The sequence below is a fragment of the Patagioenas fasciata genome, chromosome 7 (assembly GCF_037038585.1).
Source record: "Patagioenas fasciata isolate bPatFas1 chromosome 7, bPatFas1.hap1, whole genome shotgun sequence".
NCBI classification, from domain to species: domain Eukaryota; kingdom Metazoa; phylum Chordata; class Aves; order Columbiformes; family Columbidae; genus Patagioenas; species Patagioenas fasciata.
The window spans coordinates 21,090,804-21,111,258 of record NC_092526.1 but is presented as its reverse complement, the minus strand read 5'-3'; the positions used below and the strand labels follow the sequence as shown (position 1 = coordinate 21,111,258).

The following is a 20,455-nucleotide window of genomic DNA, read 5'->3' as shown; positions in this document are numbered from 1 at the left end:
TCCTATATTATCCTCCTTACAAAGCCCACATTTCATACTACTGGGCTGTTTACTTTTCCAGAATGTTATTTTGCCAAATAGCTTCTCAAAGGCATAAATTACAGCAGTGAATCTGATTGACAGGTTTCAAGTACCATTAACTCATGTCAGTATGTACTTTTTATCCTCCACCTATGCACTTCCAGGCAACTATTCATAGAAAGACTGTAAATGCCCCTCTTTATTTCCTGGAAATGAAGGACTAAACAAGATTTGGCTTTAGGTGAATATAATTATCCTGGCTCTCGAGATGCTAGGCTGTATGTGTTGTCTACCTGAACCCAATGCCACCAGAATATGATGTCCCTGAGTCACAGACACAGTGTTCATGAGTCACAGGCCATCAGCAGACAAGTCCAGCTCTGTGGAAAGTTTGCTGGCAAGTCATCTGATGGAGAATGGGCAGGTGTTTCCTCTCCATTACAGCTTTTGCTGATATAGTCATTTTGAGCCAAATCAGAACATTTCACTTTTTCATCAGTACATGCTTTTGGCTTGCGGTTGGAACCCCAGTTTAGGCAAAATGATGCTGTTCATTATGAAGTTATTTCATCAGCTCTCCTTTGAATCTGTTACACTAACAATTTTTTGTCTTTCAAAGATGATATATTTTTAAAGTCTACTTTCAGGACAAATCTGAGAGACATTTTTACCAATGTCTTCACCAGAAGCATAACAGACCCTTTTGTTATTTGTTTAATTTTCACTTTTTTTCCTTTACACAGCAATTCAACACTCATGTTGGAGAGGGTGGAAGCCAGATGAGTGGAGGTCAAAAACAGAGGATAGCTATCGCTCGAGCTCTTGTGCGAAACCCGAAAATCCTGCTACTGGACATGGCTACGTCAGCACTTGATAATGAAAGTGAAGCAATGGTCCAAGAAGCACTTCATAAGGTTTGCTATAGCATAGCATAAATAAGACTTAAAAGGGCAGAAATTATTTTTAATGCGTTCTGTGGAGGGTCCTGCAGAATTGCCACAAAGCAGTGAGAAGCTTTTTTTAATAGCTGTTTCATATGCGCAAGTAGAACCCTAGTATTATTGACAGTAAATAGATCTTTTTCTTATGCTGGGACATTAACAGAAATCCATAGCTCCCATTGTTCCCATTGCTCAAAACAGAAGCTCATCTATGGGCTATGGATGGAGTTCAAGTCAAAGTCAGCTGAAACAACTAGAATGACTCCTGTTGATTTGACCAGACCTTAGGTAACATAGTGCTGGTTCCAAGCATTTCTGTTTGCTGGGAATGGGGCTGTTGTTGTTCCCTGGCAGGCTCGCCTTGGCCGCACAGCAATCTCGATAGCTCACCGCCTGTCAACCATCAAAGCTGCCGATGTCATCGTTGGGTTTGAGCATGGAAGGGCTGTGGAGAGAGGAACTCATGAGGAACTCTTGAAGAGGAAAGGGGTTTATTTCATGTTGGTGACCTTGCAAAGCAAAGGAGACACAACACTTAGCAGAGAAGCAAAAGAAAGTAAGCATTTTGTTTTCTTCTATAAAATGACATGGAATTCCACAGAATGCAGATTTTTTTTTTTTTTTAAGGAGAGCTAGTTGCTGCTTCTTTTTTTCTTCCACCTTTATGACTGAATTTTAACATTCATAGAAGTAACACCCTGATAGACCTGGCCAAAGTATTTTTCTGCATATGCACTTAATGACCTTCCTAATATAGATCTGCCCTGAAACATTAATCCTGACCTGCAATACCTGTCACTTTATAGCTCCATTTAGTGCTGACAGTCTGGCCCTGCTGCATTTGAAATGCAAGCAAACTACAGAGTATGCTGAAACCACCCTATTTGTTTTACTGGAGGCAGATTTGAATAAAAGCTTCTGGAAAAAGAGGTGTAATAGAATGAGCTGTTGTATTTTTGTGGATATCTTAGATACAATTATCTTAAGAGAGCAATTAGAGTGCTAAAACAGCGAAACATCCCAAGTGAGATGGTCCTTGGATTACTCTTCAGTTAACTTCATCATGTCAAATACAAATATAAAACTTATGGTACGTGTAGGTTGAGTAGAAAGGTTGTATCACATTCCTTACTTTCTACAAAGAATTCCAGTTATGACTTGGAGACACTGCACTTTTTTGCAGAGCCACAGTGGACTTAGATTGTATGCAGTTTTAGCACAAACTGAAGAGCTCTATACACTATATTTTACAGCAGCAGAAAATAACGTGGTTGAGCCAAATCTTGAGAAAGTCCAGTCATTCAGCAGAGGAAGCTATCGGGCCAGTTTGCGGTGAGTCTTAAAAATGATTGTAAATCTCAATATGTTTCCAGATCTTTATACTTCATCCCACTATTCCAAAATCCCAATAGTGCTAATGAATCACTTCCCTGTATGTTGCATGAAAGAGAGTGGAAGGGCTGCAGGCATTTTATAAAGGCAGAGCTCACTTGGAAAGAAATAGCATGGGTAATACATTACTGACTGAAGGCTCATGGATAAATAGCAAGACTCTTACTTCTACTCCCCTTTCTATCCATAGTATCGTCTCTCTAGTTCTGGTTCTACTGTGTTAATGTTCCATTCTTAATATTACTGCCATACAGCCATGTATTTGTATTACCTAATGCACTTTAAGTGTAGTCACATGAAGAATGACTTGCTGTGCAATTGCTGAAGAAATCAATGCAATGTACAAGGACATTTCATTATGGATTCTACTTGATGAAAGTTAAAGCATTTTACGAACCAGACTGTCTTGTAGCTAGACACTTATTTCTTTCAGGCAAGCTCATGTCAGACATGCAAGTGAATATGTCTCCTACATTACAGGGTTAGGTTTTGTCAGGGATAGTGGTGGATTGTTTCAGTATCCTGTTTTGCTGGATTGAATTACTTGATAGTCATAATGGTGAATTGACCTGCTGTCTTAACAGCTTGTGCAAATATAGTAGGATACACCAGAATTTTGCTTAACAAATACACAGTACAGGGTACATATAAGACAATGTCTGAGTGGTGGGTGTGCAATATGATTTTGAAAAGTATTTGTCCTGGTAGGATATTATCTTCTCAAGAAGTTGAGAGAACATAGAAAAAGAATGAAAAGGTCTGTGGGATTCCTGTGATTTGCTTCAGTGACTCCTGATTTAGTTCATACGAGAACTGCACCTGCTTTGCAAGCAAATATTGTGTTATTGAGCTGTGAAGAACAGACCATTTCTGTCCTCTTTACAGAGCTTCACTTCGGCAGCGCTCCAGATCTCAGCTCTCTAATGTGGTCCCTGACCCTCCATTATCCATTGCAGGAGATCATGCAGAGTCTATGTATCTGATGCCTTCTTATGAAGAGGATGATGGACAGGCAAAAGAGGTCAGGTCCAATAGTTTGTTATTCAGTTTTTAGCCAAACAGGTTATATTACTTGGTAATGATAACCTGTAGATATGTGCCTCTGTTACAGTTGTTGTGGGCAGATACATCTTTTTGGATGGATCCTTTACTTAAACTTACACTGTTGCGAAACAGTATACACAATACTTAAGGTCTGTAAACAAAAGGCTTTTATTTTGCAGCTTGGCCCGATTGGCAAATGATTTGGTGGCAGAAGGATTTATATTATTGTAGGTTCAATTGGTAAACATAAAAGGTTTGCGGTACATGTGGAGCTGTAAATCTTATGTTACTATATTACTTATAAAAAAAGAAAGCAAAAGAAGTATAGGAAAAAAAAAGAGAGAGAGAGAAAGATTTCACAATCCTTATGGCTCCACTTTATGTATGATGGGGTTCGTAGTCTCCGATCCAGTGATGTGCGACATCCTCTGGTGTTTTGTTCAGTTCATGTGGCAAGACTGGTGGGCAGAGTGGTCCTCAGGATGGTGGGTGGGCACCACCAGTGCTTGTACACAGTGGGCCTTTATAGCCCTCTGGGTTGTCTGCTTGCGTAATCTTCGGTCCTTTGTGCAGGTGTTACTGAGGAGGTGCTTGCAAAAGACAGAAAAGTCCTGAAGGGTCTCAGGCCATCTTGAAGGGTCTCAGCTTTTCCCTTTGTGTCATACTGGGCCTATCAGAAGACAGAGCTATGTGCTCTCCAACACATCTCACACCTCCTGTATCAGCCAGCTGGCTTTGGTCTGTGGCTTGTGAGCTTGGCGTTGATATGTAAATCGCAATCCACCTTCTCATGAATGTCCCATCTCCTGCTACTAGAGGTGTCCCATCTCCTGTCGCTGGATGAACTGGTTTTGCCACAATGTTTGAGCCATTCTACTCTTCAGTCTGTGACAAATGTCCATTTTGTCTGGGCATTTCTAGCCATATGAACTGAGAGAGATGAGCAGGGCTCAGCATATTGTGTATTACAAAAACACTGTACAAATTAAACTGCAGGGCAAGTTATAATTTGATGATGAATATTCTGCTCTTTCTGGGAATAATTATGGGAACTCAGTATATAGTCTGAGGATGTTTCACAGAAGGGAGGCATAATTAGCATGTATAAAGCCTGACTCCAACTACCACTGAGACCTCCCTTGTTTTAATTACATAGCATACCTGCTAATTTGATGCAGAGTCTTATCACTGTGTTCACCCATGATACTTTAAAATAATATTTAAGAAGATTCCATGAGTGACACAAAAATATGCTTGTGAGGAAGGTGTTGCATCACACCTCATCTGGAGGCAGCAAAAATAGAACAGCTTAAGTTTCAGTAGCAGAAAATCTGAAATGAGTCATAATTAACCTCTTAAGTTAGAATAAGTAGAGCTGCACAAGGCATTAATATCTCTCTTTTCCTCCACGGACAGTAAAGGTAATTGGTTATGTAACCCTCTTGTGACTCCCTATGCCCACAAGAGCTCCGGACAGCAGCCAAGACCCATCACTGCCCCTTCCTGTGCAAAACTAGAGCGGCTGTTTGGCCCTAGATGACCATTTAGCAGATTATGCAATTTTAACTCACTGTCCAAGGGAGAACATCACCGGGGGACTGCATTTGTTTCATGCATCCAACCCTTTTTTTTTTAGGAATCTGCTGTTGTGGAGGAAGATGTCAAGCCTGTACCATTTACCAGAATTTTGAAGTACAATGCCTCTGAATGGCCATACATGGTGCTTGGGTCTCTGGCAGCAGCTGCGAACGGAGCAGTCAGTCCACTCTATGCTTTGTTATTCAGTCAGATTCTTGGGGTATGTTATGTTAACATTTTCAAGTGTATTTTAGCTCTGAAGCAGAGGGGAGTGAATGTATGATGCAGAGCTTGACATGTTTTGAGGAAGTCTTCAGATCCTATCAAGTAAATGGGATTAGCCTTCTTGCCTATAAAAAATTATTCAGTAGACATATTTATATCACTGTCATCACACTACCATTTGAGCTCTTGAAGGAGTAGGTTTGTTAGCATTATCATTTCTTTGTCATTGTCTCTCTTGTCACTTTCCAGGAACTGCTGGGAGTGGGTTTCTATAGATGCATAGGGTATATTTTAGATGAGTCAAGATGTACCTTGTGCAGGTACAGTGGAGAGAGAGACATGCAGAGGTCTTTCCCTGCTCCCTGCAGAATGCCCTGGGAGAGGTAGATAATTGTATGAGTTCAAAGACTTGCATCAACAAGTTTGGAAGACAAGCAGAAAACAGGAATATGCTTTAAGCCTTGGCATTTACTAAAGTATGCATTACCATCAAAAAACACGGCCTTACTTGAAACTTTTCAAGAGTTCAACCATGGTTGTTTTTTTCATTCAAAAGCTTCCCATAATAGAAAGAGGATTCTTCCCATTTTGTAAAACAGCTTTTTGAGGAATCATCTGCCAAGTTAGTGGGAAAAGAGTGGGCTGCCTGAAGAAATTCAGCATGGCTCTAATGCCTAAGAAAGTGTACTAAATTTTCAGAGTTAGGAGGCTAGAGAAAAACTTCTCTATTGATGCTGTTCTTATTGGGTAAAGTAATGACACTTTTACTGGGAAGAAAATGGGAATGCCACTATCGCTTTGTGGTTTGTGTACCCACCTGAGATAGGATAAAACTTGTTTTGTGATTCCCACTTACTTGCTTAGGTCATTGTAGGTACATATATGTGTAACAAAGAATATATGACCTAAAGAGCAGACACTGTTCCAGAAACTGGAGGTCCAAAACCTTTCAGGCACGAAAGACTGACTGACTGAATGCCCCAGCATCTGGGCTACTGATTAGAAATACTCCTAATAGCAGTGCCAGCAACCTGTCAAAGGAAAACTTGACTTTTTGCTGTTTCTTGGTTTTGAGGAGGAGGGTGTTTTGCCTTAGACATTTCTGTCGGGGAAGTTACTCAAGACTTTGAATCACATTTACTTGCAGCTTGATGTTTGCTAGCCAGGATCCAGGGAGGGGCAGAGCAAAAGACGTTCCAGTCCCTGGTGATTTGGTTAGTGACTCCTGGCCAATGTGCTTGGCCTTCTAGCCATAGGTGTGCTACCTCCAAACGCTTTTTGTGTGTTTAAACCTCATGCCAAGGACTGTGGCTTTCACTAGACAACAGGTGAGACGCTGCTACATGCATTCTGCAGTGAATGACACAGAATCACAGAATGTTACGGATTGGAATCTAACCTTTGATTCCTTTTGAGAGAGCTTTTCTAGACACTGGGAGATGTCATCCTGCAAGATGCTAAATGCCTTCATTGCCAAGGATTAATTCCTTCTCTGAAGGTTTCCGTTCATCAAAGGAGAGAGGTTGCAAGAAGAAAACAAGCCATAAAGAACATGAGCAAAGTCCAACATCTGTGTTTCGTTATTAATAAATTTAAAACATTTCTGCCTGGTGCCAAGGCAGTCAGGCAGATGGAATATGCATCTGCTTTCCAAGCTGTCTGAGTATCTGCGATGATGTTGTGACAGACATGTGGGCTTGTACTTTGAGACCAATATGCTGGGGAAGTGAGGGAAAAAATCCCCACAGCTATGAAATGAAAGGATAAATTTAGCAAAGGCTGCCTTGAAGGTTCTCAGAAATTAATCCTAAAAAGTGAATGAAGTACTGGATAATACTGCACATGTCTTCTGATCAGTTCAGATCAGAAGTGTACCATTGGAACAAATTTCTCAGTAGTTTCTTCTTACTGTGCTTTGGTTCCCACTGTGGAACTGTCTCAGAGTATGGGAAATGGATCCTTTCTAGTGAAACTTAACTGGAAGATGTGCTCCCACTGCTATCAGGCATGTGGCCCATGGCTGCAGATAAAAGATAGTCCATGCTAAAACTATTGAAACTTGTATAATCTGAACAGGGACACCTCAGCAACAACTCTTTCCTTTTATAGACCTCATGCTATTGTCCATGCCACATGTTACTGTAATCAATGTTATTTTTTTAAATCAACAACATAGGTGAAATACACACCTGAGCATGTTAGGATAGCTGCAGAATGGGATAGTTCAATTTTACAGGACAGACTTGCAAGGGGAAAAAAACCCTTTGTTTGCAATCTCTTCTTTTTATTGAAACATACCTAGTGATTTTTTTTTGTTAGAAAAGATTAACCTGAGGAAGTAATATGCTTTGGTGCTGATAAGACAGCACGGCATTAGAACAGCTCTTAGCTTGAAATGCTAAGTGCCATTTTGATACTATCGTTTCGGATTTTGTAGGATTTGTTTTGTTGCCAAGGTACTGATGTACAAAGTTAAAATGCTTGAAGTGGAATTCCCACTAGAGAACAGCTATTTCTTTTTCTCAGATTCATGCTCTAATTCTTCCATGTTACTTTGACACATAGCTCACTTCAAAATGCAAATAGCTTGGGTTGAGCTTGTAAGACTAGTACTTAAGCTTATTTTTGTGGATTTTTTATATTTTGCAGCTGTAATTAAAATTCCTTCTTCTCTATTTACTGTTAAATACTTACCTAGAAGAATTCAAGGTGATTTTGATAGAAGTCAAATGCACAGGTTGTTCTTAATAACACCTTACAGGTTGAGAGATTAATCAATTTATAGTAATTTTTACTTGTGAAATCCAATCAGAATTAATTTGAGGTTAGTGGAGAAATACAAACATGAGCTGTGGCTTATATCCAAAAGCAGCAGAAGTAGTTTAACAGCTTCAGGTAGGCTAACTGACCTACATATGAACTGCTCTGACTGAAAGGAATTGTTAAGGGACAGCTACTTAGATGTGGACCTCTACTTCAGCAGCAGCAAGTAATGCTGGCAGGTGTTGAAAATGAGCAGACATTAAGACCAAGCGATAAAAGGAAATACCATGGAGACAGGAGGATGGGAAGGACTCTACTTGAGGCATTAATGCTTTTTCTCAGGAACCCAGCAGTAAGCGAATAGCTTGTATTCACACTCCTTCAGCAAAAGACCATAGGTTTCTCCTGAATACTACTCATAAAGATGATAACCTGTTAGTGATGTGCAAGAAGAGTCATGCTAGGGTATAATTGCTTACACAGACTCCACTTTTTATGGTCCAATAAAGTTGCAATTGTCATAGATTAGAGAGGAAGTGAGGGAGCTGCTGCACTGTTGTTTTGCTGCTAGGCTGTTTTTTCATTACAATTTGCTGATTATCACACTGGATCTTGTTTAGAGCAGGGGATGATTGGTTAATTGTATTATAAACAGGGATGGGCAACAAGTAGTAGCAGTATGTGGAGACACCAAGTATAATAAACTTATTGTTTAACAGGAGTAAAAAGCATTATGTTGTACCCATGCTCACCTTAGGAAAAACAAGGGACCAGGTCTTGGCAAGGGGTGAGGGAGAGCTCTGTGTCCTGGCTTTGGCTCTAGGGTGGGCTTCTGCACTTGGCAATAGGGAGTCATGAATAAACTTCACATGCAGCAAAACTGACACTTCTAACATGATGCCACCCATTTTTTTTTTTTTAAGACCTTCTCCATTCTTGATGAAGAAGAACAAAGAATCCAGATCAATGGTGTCTGCCTGCTCTTCGTCTTTATTGGAATTATTTCGTTTTTCACACAGTTTCTACAGGTAATAGCAGTCCAATATGGGTACATTTTCTTTCTGATCCCTTGCTCTGTGCATATCTCTTTCTGTGCATTATCTGCATTTATTCTTATGCACCCCAGGGATACACATTTGCCAAGTCTGGTGAGCTGCTTACAAGACGGTTACGGAAAATTGGTTTCCAGGCTATGCTGGGCCAAGACATTGGGTGGTTCGATGATCGGAAGAACAGCCCTGGTGCTTTGACTACAAGACTTGCAACAGATGCCTCTCAGGTCCAAGGGGTAAGACTTGGTAGCTTAAGAATTCTTTTACTATAAGCACTGACTGAAGGCCTATTTTGGCACATTGTCACAGAAATCAACTAGCCTGCAACCAGCACAAATAAAGTCACCATTTACTGCCCATCGTTCCTGCCAGTATTACCAGAAAAAGAACACAAAAATCAATAAAATACAAACCATTAGTGGAACCTGAGGGAGCATCCAGTGCAAAAGTTTACATTTCTTTTTTTCTGGAGATTATTTAGCTTCTTGTCACAATGCTTAACTGTTTAGTTCAAAAACATCAGACTACTATTTTAGCAACATTCCTCACTAATCCTGTTTTCAAGTTTTCAGCATGGTATTTTACTTGTTGTGACAGTTTTCATTTAGACTGACAGTCTACTTGAAACACGAGTTTACAGTACTGGCTGGGGCTCTGGTCAGGGAATTATGCAGCCAGTTTTAGTGTGACTTACTATTTGGGAAAGTGAACCACTAACTCCATGTGTTGTGTTCCTTAGTGGATGAGAGTTAAATTATGCTGAGCTATAAAAGGTACCTACCTATCTGAATTGATGCTTTGGTAGGAGTGAGTCAGATGCCATTTTACTTGGCTCTAATGCAAGCAATTTTCTAGAAACAAAGAAGGAAACATACAGATTTCTTTGTTACAAAAATTGTCCTGTTTCAACTTGACTGAAGATGGTGGGTTAGTTTTTAGAAAGTATTAATTGAAGTTTTAAGAATTTAAAAGACAAATGAGAGAAGAGGCTCCCAAAACCCCTATCAGCAGCAATTTCTACAGAATCAGAGAAATCAGCTGCAAACCTCTTAAGCCCTTTCGGGCACTTACAGGGTATATTGTAATTGAAATAAACAAACTTGTAAGCCGCTGACTGAACCATTTGATAGCCTCCCAAGGGACATCTTTGTTCTAAGCATGTGTAGAGCAGCGGGGCACAGCCATTCTACCCACAGCTGGGGCAAAACACCAGAGCTACCTGAGCAGCAGTGTCCTCTGCCCTTCACTGCCTGACACAGAGTGCAGCCAAGCGCTGCTGCTGCAGAGCCAGCTGAGGTGAGAAGATGCAGGCGAGTGTCTGGGCTCTGAAAATGTCTGCATCTGCACAGGATTAAGAAGTAGAATCTTGGAGTGCGTGTGGGGTGTTAGAGCTGCAGGATCCCATTAAGAGCAGCCCCATGGCTGTTCCATTGGGTTGCAGATCTGGGAGGTGCACCTTCCACCCTGGCCACCCCTGAGCACTTCACACTGTCACTGCTGGTCAGAGCAGGAGCAGATGATGAGCATTCTGTGCTGCAAGCTCACATCCTGTGAATGAATTTGACTGAAAATGGTCAAGGATAGCAAATGTATTTTTTTTTCTAATGCATAGCAACCTAGTTCCTATCCAGGGCTGTTGTTTACTGCCATGAAAGGAAATAATTTTTGAGTAAATAAATCAAGTTTATAACAAAGAACAGTGTTCTTGAAGTATATATGAGAAGATGAATGCATTCAATAAAGGTGATGTCAAAGGCATATTTAAAACCCTTCCTTAATCATAGAATCATTTCAGTTGGAAGAGACCCTCAGGATCACCAAGTCCAACCATAACCTAACTCTGGCACTAAGCCATGTCCCTAAGAACCTCGTCTAAACGCCTTTTAAACACCTCCAGGGACAGTGACTCCAGCACTTCCCTGGGCAGCCCGTTCCAGTCCTTGACAACCCTTTCTGTGAAGAAGTTTTTCCTAATTTCCAATCTAAATCTTTCCCAGCACAGCTTGAGGCCATTTCCCCTTATTCTGTCACTTGCTACTTGGGAGAGGAGACCAACCCCCTCCATGCTACAACCTCCTTTCAGACAGTTGTAGAGAGCAATAAGGTCTCCCCTCAGCCTCCTTTTCTCCAGGCTGAACAGCCACAGCTCCCTCAACCGCTCCTCATAATAAAGAGACAGGCAAAAATGCAACTTTAATTTGTCCTTCCTCAGTGATGTTTCTTACTGATTGTAGCACAGCTGAAACTTTGTTGTTAAGTTCCAAAAGGGTTCTATTTATTATTTAAATCTAGACGGATGAATGTAGGGGCTACGCTGAGTATTCAGATGAGTGATTCCCCAGGGAACCAAGGGAACTCATGTCAACTGTTAGATTATGTTTCTCACAATTGTTAGACACAATTTTCTGAGTTCACAATGGAAAGCCGGGTGGATAAAAGGAATATTGGAGATTTGCAGTCCTCTTGATACAAGTAATTGGAAACAGTATATCCAAACTGGCTAAATTCCAGTGCAGTCAGCAGCCGCCGGTGCCTTGTGATATTTTAATTAAATTTTCCTATAAAACTTCAGAAAACTCTAAATTGTATTAAAGATTATTGAAGTTACTATTGGAGTACAAGTCAATCATCTGTGTTTCTTTTCTTTGAAGGCAACTGGATCACAGATAGGAATGATTGTCAATTCCGTTACCAACATTGGAGTGGCCATGATCATTGCTTTCTACTTCAGCTGGAAACTCACTTTAGTTATACTGTGTTTCTTGCCATTTTTGGCCTTATCTGGAGCTGTGCAGGCTAAAATGCTGACAGGATTCGCCTCTCAGGACAAGAAAGCGCTGGAAGCTACTGGACGGGTAATGTTATTTAAAAACTAGTTTATATTTGCAGTCATGGGTAGCTGAAAAATCGGGCATTTGGGACCATCTGTAATTCAAATGTAATGAAACTGGCAATGTTTTGCAAATAAGTTTTAATATTTCATACATTTATGGGCCACTATTGAGTGCTGTTAGGAACAATCTTCAGTTCCAGAACCCAAGGAAGAATTAGGACCTGACCAATTGCCCACATTCAGAATAGTTTAACTATTTACAAAAAGTGGTAAATCAAAATACTGTCTTGGAACTGACAAGTAGAAAAACTTCACTAATTACTCAAGGCATCAGCTTTTATTCAACAGAATGCCCCCGAGACTGGGATGAAAAGGGCACTCAGTGCTTCAGCAGTTTTGGGGATGACTAATTATGTCTGGTGTTATTTTCTAATCTATTTACCAGCACCGCATCCAAATGCTAAACACTCCAGGTTCTTCCACAGGGATTGCTCATCAGCCACGCTAAACACGGAGAAGAACAGTCTGAACAATCCCATTCACAGCACCTACTTATCTGCTCTTTTGCATTTTACGACAATGCAAGAGATTTGACCCTTAATTTTGGCCAGGAAAAAAACCCTGAAATTGGAAGGAATATTTAAAAAAAATTATATTCAGACTTCTTCCTCCATGCTGGGAACATTCATAAGCCATATGAGTATTGCTTCCCAAAGAAAAATGTCACACTGTGAAGCTACTGTCAAAGTCCAGGCATTTAAAACCAATTTCTTAATAAAATTACTTGAGATAAGTATGGTGAAATTAGGATCAGTCAGTCAATTTAGTTCTATAGATGAAACTCTAATACTAAGTTTTGGGACAGAAACTTGAACTCTGACTGGCAACAAAACACAGTGTATAGCCTACCATTAGTTAAGGCTCCAGAGAGGTTTCCAACTCAGAGAAAGATCACAAGGATCAACTCATACTTTCCTGTGTTGCATTTTTCTATTTACAAAGGCAAGCATTTGTTTATTCTTTGTCTATGTATAAGGGAAAAATCCTGGAAATTGTGTCACTGATGTTAGAGGAATCAAGGTGTCACCCTCCACTTATATGTGCCATCTCATCAGGCTTTCTTTTGGACATAAACAAGAGAAAGAGGGAGTGTGAGGAAACGTAGTAAATTCAAGTGGTTTTAACTTATGAAGCACAAGTTGGGGATAGAATCCTTTCTCTTTTCCTGACTATTGGTATTCAGTAAAACAAATAATTTAAATAAACATCTTTAATTATTAAATGCACTCAGTCAAGGAAATATAATAACAGTGTTCCTAAAGCCATTTTTACTTTTGTGAACATCCCATTTATTCACATTATGTGACAGGAGTCACAAGTGAGAGCATGTGCCTGATTTCCAAAGTGTTCTTACAGTCTGTTGGCTGTAGGGGAGCAGACAGAGCATTGCTATGGAGGATGTTAGTGGCAAATTGCTTGTAGAAAGTTTCTCTTTAGGTTGGCTGATGTTTGAGTCAGTCTGTATCATATCTGAATTAATTTATATATGATGTTAGTACCCTGTGTTCATGAAAGAGTCAAGCATTTGTGAAAGAGCACACTCCTCTTTTCCAAGGAAAAATTATGAACTTTTACCCTTTCTTTCTTGCTTTCTTTCTTCCTTTTTTTGTTTGTTTTGTTTTGGTTTTGTTTTGTTTCTCCTCCAGATTTCCAGTGAAGCCCTCTCTAATATCAGGACTGTAGCTGGGATAGGGAAAGAGAAAATGTTCATCAGCAATTTTGAGAAGAACCTGGTTATGCCCTATAGAGCCGCAATAAAAAAAGCACACGTTTACGGACTCTGCTTTGGCTTTGCCCAGAGCATCGTGTTCATTGCCAACGCTGTCTCGTACAGATACGGTGGGTTTCTGGTTAGCGCTGAAGGCCTCCATTACAGCTTCGTGTTCAGGTGGGTCTGCCCCACACCAGGACCAGCCTGGTCTCGGTGCAGTGTGCGGGTTCCCCGTGGCTTCCCAAGAATGACCCTGTCCCCCTTCGCGCAGGGTCATCTCTGCTGTTGTGACCAGTGGAACTGCTTTGGGAAGAGCTTCTTCCTATACCCCAAACTATGCCAAAGCCAAAACATCTGCTTCACGCTTTTTTCAACTGGTCGACCGTCTTCCAAAAATCAGTGTTTACAGTGAAAAAGGAGATAAATGGGTAAGAGTGGAGATGAATACTGGTGACGTTATCCAGCTCCATATAAGCATTGAAGCTGCACTAACGGTTTACAAGTTGATGAGGATCACTGCGTTACAGGAAGGTTGTGCTGGTTGTATAATTGTTACTTGTCTTTGCTCTTTTTGGGAGCGGTGAGCCCGGTACTAGACAGCAAGAGTAACATAAGCGTGGCCATCAGGAACGTGTCAGGGTGAAACTGTGAACAGGAGCAGGGCCAATCTGGCTGATTCAGAAGAGAATGTTTGTTTTTTCTGCTCTGCGGTTCGCACACAAACCTGCCTATCGTTGGCTTATAATGGAGGTTTTTTTCCTTTCACATCAAAATGTTGGGGGTGTTCATGAGGAGGCGAATCATCTATGAGTCAGACAAAATAAAAAAGCTCAAGTTTTGGTGAATTCTCAAGTCAGTCCCAGAAAATTCAAGTAGTTTATCTTTCATTTAACTTATTTTTCCAGAATGGAACAAAAACTTGAAATAACTGTTACAAACTAAATACATTAAGTATTTTACTTCAGACCATGAAAACGAAGTCTCTTCATTCCCTTCAGTGTTTTGTAAAAGTTTTTTAAGAGTTCTGGGAAAACTGACCTGAATTCATGTATTGTTTTAATGCTGCAAAGTTCAAGTGATTTTATTTTTTTTTTTACCAAATCCAGGTTTTTGCACATATATATATGGACTATCAGCAAATTTACATTTACACAGTGTCCACACTAAAATACAAAACTTACCTGCTTGCAAGGCAATCCTCTTCCTGATTGATGCCTCTGACCAGCACAGTATGGGGAAGCATAAGCAGAGCAATAGTTTTATGACTAATGGCTTTATCTCTAGGACAGCTACTCCAGTATGGTTATTAATCTCTCTTTCTGGGCTAATTTCACAAGTGCTAATGTCACATTTTAAATAAGAGATGCAAGAATGGAATTTGAGGAAGAGTTACTTTGTACTTTACAACTCAGTTTTGAGCTCAAGTTCACTGTAGTATCTTTCTCCTTTATTTTTTTTTTTCCCCACCAGGAAGATTTCAAGGGAAGCATTGAATTTATTAACTGTAAATTCACATACCCTTCTCGGCCTGATATTCAGGTCCTGAAAGGCCTCTCTGTAGCTGTTAACCCCGGACAGACTTTGGCATTTGTTGGAAGCAGCGGCTGTGGTAAGAGCACCAGTGTGCAGCTTCTGGAGCGTTTCTATGACCCTGACCAAGGCCGTGTGGTAAGCAACAGAAACGTGGTCTGTGTGCTGTTGTTTTCAACCATGCTACAAGGGCTGCTTGAGTGTGTCCTGCTGGGCAGCCCAGCAGCAGTGGCACGTACATCTGCAGCTTGGGCCTGCAGCTCCTGCTCGAACAAATGTGGACGGTTCTGACACTTCCTGAATATCATCTCAGATGTATTCGGGCAGGAGCACATTAGTCCAAGCCTCAGGTGTACCCTCATGCATTAGGTACACCCTAGGCATTCACCCTGGTAATTCCTGTATGAAACACAGAATGTGGGGTGTACACTGTGCGAGCACAAGCAAAAATCCAACCTGAACGGAGCAACAAAAAGTCTGGAACATCCCTAAATACACAGCTTCAATACGCAGCGTCTTTGCAGGTTGAATTTGTCTAGGTTTAACTTCCAGTTATTCAATTACTGATAGTTTAAAAGGCTTTTATGTTTTTTCTTCATGTAAATGCTTAACCAACTACGTTGATTCCTCTTGCTTTGGAAAATGTGGTGATCACTATGCCAGGAAGGCAACGAACCATGTGCCTAGCCTTAAGCAATTAAATAGTTCCCTTGGACTTAAGATTAAGTGAATGGTTTAGTGTTTGACTGGATCACAGACATACCCAGAAAATACACATCACACACAAAGGAGTCAAATATAAGCAGATTCTTCAAATCATTTTAAATTAGTTGTGTTTGCATTTTAGCAAAGCTAAATGATTTAGCCGTTTTACTATGAACTAATTGGCTTTTGCAGGCTGTTGTTTTGGAATGATGTTTCAAGTTTTCTCCTGTTTCCTGGTAGTTAATAGATGGACACGACACCAAGAAAATAAATGTACCGTTTCTTCGATCACAAATGGGAATAGTTTCCCAGGAGCCTGTGCTATTTGACTGCAGCATCGCTGACAACATTAAATATGGCAGCAACACCAAAGAGGCAACGATGGAAGAAGTCATACAAGCAGCCCAGAAGGCTCAGCTGCACGATTTTGTCATGTCACTGCCTGATGTAAGTACCCGCGAGGCCTTGGCTGTGGAACTCCAGATAGGCTGCTTCGTGTTCATTGCAGCTGGAGTTGCTCCAAACCCAATTAAAGTTGCTACACACGTGTGCCTTTTATTTACTTTTATAGCTATAACAGTAGGAGCACAGAGGCTGTCATGACCATTCCTTATCTTCCTGAGAGATTGGGTGTGAGTTGCTACTGGATTTTTACACAGTAGGCAAATATTTTCAAAATGGAAATGAGCAGTTACAACTCCGAACTAGGAGAAAAGGGCAGATTTTTCAAAGCCACAGACAAGAAAGCAGCAGCACAGTTCAGCAGTCAAAGCATGAGACTCAGGCATGCTCCTGGCTGTACGAAATTTGCCTTGTGACTGGGGCGTGATACTTACACAAAAATATTTGCAGCTGGCTGCTTATGTACACTTAAGAAGTATTTAAATGCACTGAAATAATAGAAATATAAAACAGAACAGAAAAGGTATGAATAGGATTTAGGCACCCAAACAAAATCTTTGTCCAGAAAGGCCTTAAATAACTTTTAGCCTCTTCTCCCAAATTGCGGGTGGGGTGGGGTGGGGTGTGTGGATTTCTTTTCCTTCGGACAAATCAGCCAATATCAAATTTTTCTTCCATGCCCGTCACTGTACTGCCTGCACCCTGTGCGTGGCAACATGTGCCTCCAAAATATCCCCAAATATATGTATCACTCATTCATTATTTCTGCATTGCTTGTTTGTTTAAGGCAGAGGCAGCCATGGTCAGTGCTCTTGCCTCTCCTGCTCTCCTTCAGGCTGTGAACTGCTGTGTTTGCTCACACCTGAATAACATCTTCCTTTTGCATATTTTCCAGAAATACAAAACTAATGTTGGAGCTCAAGGATCCCAGCTGTCTCGTGGGCAAAAACAACGCATTGCTATAGCAAGGGCCATCATACGAGATCCTAAGATTTTACTACTGGATGAAGCTACATCTGCCTTAGACACAGAAAGTGAGAAGGTAAATGCGCAGTGATAAGCAATAAGGGGAAGTTAATACAATGGCTGACAATGTACAACACCTTTGTTCTACAGAGACATCCCAACGTATTCCACTACATGACCACAACAGCAGGGAGGGGCCTAAGAACTTGGGCAATAATTTGCACATCTTGGTTATACTCAGAGATTAGAGAACTTGTGGAAATTTAACAGCATGTCCACGCTGAGCTACCATTCAGCATGTCAGCTGAATAAAGGCCTTACTTAATTTCTGCTGCTGTCAATGTTTACCTGTCCATTCTTTGTACTTTTAAGGAACTGAGTTCATGACCCAGCTCGGCACATAACCTTTGACTTAGCCTCATAGTCACTTGTACAAATGTTGCACAATATGATTAATAATCTGAAGCAATCAGTTATCTGCAGTGCTGAGCCCCAGGCTGGTTTGGACATTTTTCACTCTGACACTTTGTCTGTTGCCTTTAGACTGTGCAGGCAGCGCTGGATAAGGCCAGAGAAGGGCGTACCTGCATCGTCATTGCCCATCGCTTGTCCACCATCCAGAACGCCGACATTATCGCTGTGATGTCACAAGGACTCATCATTGAAAGGGGCACTCATGATGAGCTGATGGCCATGGAAGGAGCTTATTATAAGCTTGTTACCAGTGGAGCCCCAATTAGCTGAATTATTGTGATTCTAAATTTGAAAGATGTATTTTCTGTAAGCAAATCCTCTGTGGTACATATGTGTATGTTGGTACCCCATCATGCTACAAAGTGCTCTACAATATTGGGAGTTCTGTGATACTGTAAATGTATGTAGTTTTCTGCATCAAGCAGAAAAAGGGAGAGAAAGCCTGAAAAGGGGGAAGATCTTTGCTGGTGAGCTGGGGAGGTGCCAGCACCTGCAGTCAGACTGCACAGTCCTGTCCATCCCCAGCTAGCTCTGGTGTCCTGGAAACTGCCACCTGTCTAGGTAAGCTGTATGAATAAAAAAGATTCTCAAGAACAACGCTGTGTATCTGAAGGGAGCCAATCTCTCCTAAGGTTTGGTCTGCACAGGGTTGCAACACTGCAGAGCACCCACCATTCCATCACCCCTCCCTCCCCCGCTTCACCCCCCCACGCCAGCTGTGCTTTGGGGGAGCCGGGCTGCCGCTGAGTGCAGCTACAGCACCAACACAGCAGTGTCTGAGCTGGGTGCAGCTTCAACAGAACTGTAAGTACTTGCAGAGAAGGCAGCTCCACAGCAGTCAGGAAAGCAATTGAAAAGATGAACAGAAGCTGGTGAGGATCATTTCCCTTGCGCTTACCACTGATCAAAGCTATCAAATAGATTTTTAATAGGAATAATCGCTTTAGTTAAATCAATATAACATCCCAGAGCAGGGATGTCAAACTTATTTTCACCAGGGACCGCATCAAAGGGTCAATTGTAATTTTAGGACTGTAAAAATATATGAGTAGTTACGTGGCAGAAGCTTGCACTTCTAACAGTTCTTTAGAAGATCTACTGCATGTTTCTCTAAAATATGTTATTGTCCGCAGAACAACAGGAATCAGGATTCTTCCCTTTAGTGACTGGGATCTTGGAGACAAAGCAGAAACACAGAAAGTCTAAATTACAGCTTCAAAATGGAAATCTTGATTTCTAATAACAGAGTTTCACCCACTTTCTAACAAATAAGAACACAATGGAGTTTCTTCTAAAACTATGCAACAGTACCAACTGCTGGAACTTGGATAGAGCTGTAAGGATGAAAACTTTATCAGGGTATGTCCCTTAATTCCAGGCAGCAAAAAACAATTTCAACTTTTGTACAACTAACTCCATTAATAGAATTACTTCAACAGACGCTACTGAAACCAGGTGACACTGAAATGCAATTTTCCCAAGGCAACCTGTGTTTTAATCCTTAACCAAAATGAAAAGGAAGCTGCATTATTTGCCTACTATTTTAATCCTTTTTAGCTTTTTTATGTTTCATAACAGTAACTAGTTTGGGTGACTCAGGATAGAAACTATTGACAGTGACTATCAACAATCTATTGATATACCTGTATGATATTTAATTTATATTAGCATTTAAGGCCATGGAAAAATAATGACTTTATTAAAACTCCAATTACTATGTGTAGTTTTCCCATAATTCTTTTACCTAAAGGACACCACTTTTGTGGCCCAAATTACATCAGTGAATTATACTTTTTATTGGCTCTTGCACTTCATGTCCTACCCTTCAGACAAGTGCAGGACTATTTTGCAGCAGGTAACAAGTATTTCTGTGTATTTAGATCATGTCTGTAACAAGGGTCTGCCATGCAGGATGGAGCTGTTGAGGCCAATGCAGCTAAACCAGCCCACAGGTGCAAAAGAGCCGGCACAGCGTGCTGCTGCTCTCCATCATAACACCATCCTGGTTTTAGGCAGCTGGTAACTATTGGGAGCTATGTAGGAGGACATATCCCTGAGTAACAAAGCCACTCAGGCACTCACAACGTAGACAAATAGCTACATTGGTCTTAGTCTCGGGTGCAATGTCTGTGTGCTATTGACAACCAGTTGATTATAAAGCTTCAGTACCTGTGTGAAGGGATTAAAGTGAAGTGGAGCTACACAGTGTGTCTGGGCATGAGCACCAAGCCTCGCTGGACTGCTTGGAGCAGAGCTGGACGGGCCTTTCCTCTGCAGCTGCCCCACAGGCAAGAGCTCCCAGCCCTGGAGCCTGGTGACAAGAGCCCTGAGCAGACCCAAAGGTGTTTGATGATTACATCTTTCAGAGCCAGCCCTGAGTTCTTAGTCTTGACAGAAGCAGCTGGGAATAACAGAGCAGAAACTTGAACATGGGAGAAATCTTTGTCACAGCTGTCTTTGTTCTTCATTATCTAGTCCAATTACCTTAGTAATTTTGCTTAAGGAGTCACAATTATAGAAGAGACTGGTTTCAGGCCAACTGCAGGAAAAAAAATTCAGAGGACCATCAAAGAAGGTATTAGCAGATGCATAAAGCAGAATCCTCCACAGACTGTTTAAAACCAGATGAATAACTTTCTTAAGTCAAGATAGGCTTAGAAGGCTCTTAAATAAGGACACTTATTTCAGATTGGCTTCCACAATTTGTATCATGTTACTTCCCAAGGGCCATCTCAAACTATTCTCCTCGTTTTCCCAA

General features: G+C 41.0%; 1 protein-coding gene across 2 annotated transcripts in view; it reads left to right on the top strand.

Moving 5' to 3' along the window:
* ABCB11 (ATP binding cassette subfamily B member 11) overlaps positions 1 to 18,294 on the top strand; it is a 44,881-nt gene extending 26,587 nt beyond the window's left edge. For both annotated transcript variants that reach the window (XM_065840709.2, XM_065840710.2), the window contains 14 exons: positions 765 to 935; positions 1,317 to 1,518; positions 2,216 to 2,294; positions 3,240 to 3,375; positions 5,035 to 5,196; positions 8,888 to 8,992; positions 9,091 to 9,252; positions 11,668 to 11,871; positions 13,556 to 13,797; positions 13,892 to 14,048; positions 15,091 to 15,288; positions 16,096 to 16,302; positions 17,153 to 17,299; positions 17,767 to 18,294. In XM_065840709.2, coding sequence (XP_065696781.1) covers positions 765 to 935; positions 1,317 to 1,518; positions 2,216 to 2,294; positions 3,240 to 3,375; positions 5,035 to 5,196; positions 8,888 to 8,992; positions 9,091 to 9,252; positions 11,668 to 11,871; positions 13,556 to 13,797; positions 13,892 to 14,048; positions 15,091 to 15,288; positions 16,096 to 16,302; positions 17,153 to 17,299; positions 17,767 to 17,967 — 2,373 coding nt within the window. In that variant the 3' untranslated portion in view covers positions 17,968 to 18,294. The remainder of the gene's footprint in view (positions 1 to 764; positions 936 to 1,316; positions 1,519 to 2,215; positions 2,295 to 3,239; positions 3,376 to 5,034; positions 5,197 to 8,887; positions 8,993 to 9,090; positions 9,253 to 11,667; positions 11,872 to 13,555; positions 13,798 to 13,891; positions 14,049 to 15,090; positions 15,289 to 16,095; positions 16,303 to 17,152; positions 17,300 to 17,766) is intronic.
* Positions 18,295 to 20,455: the final 2,161 nt, after the last annotated feature.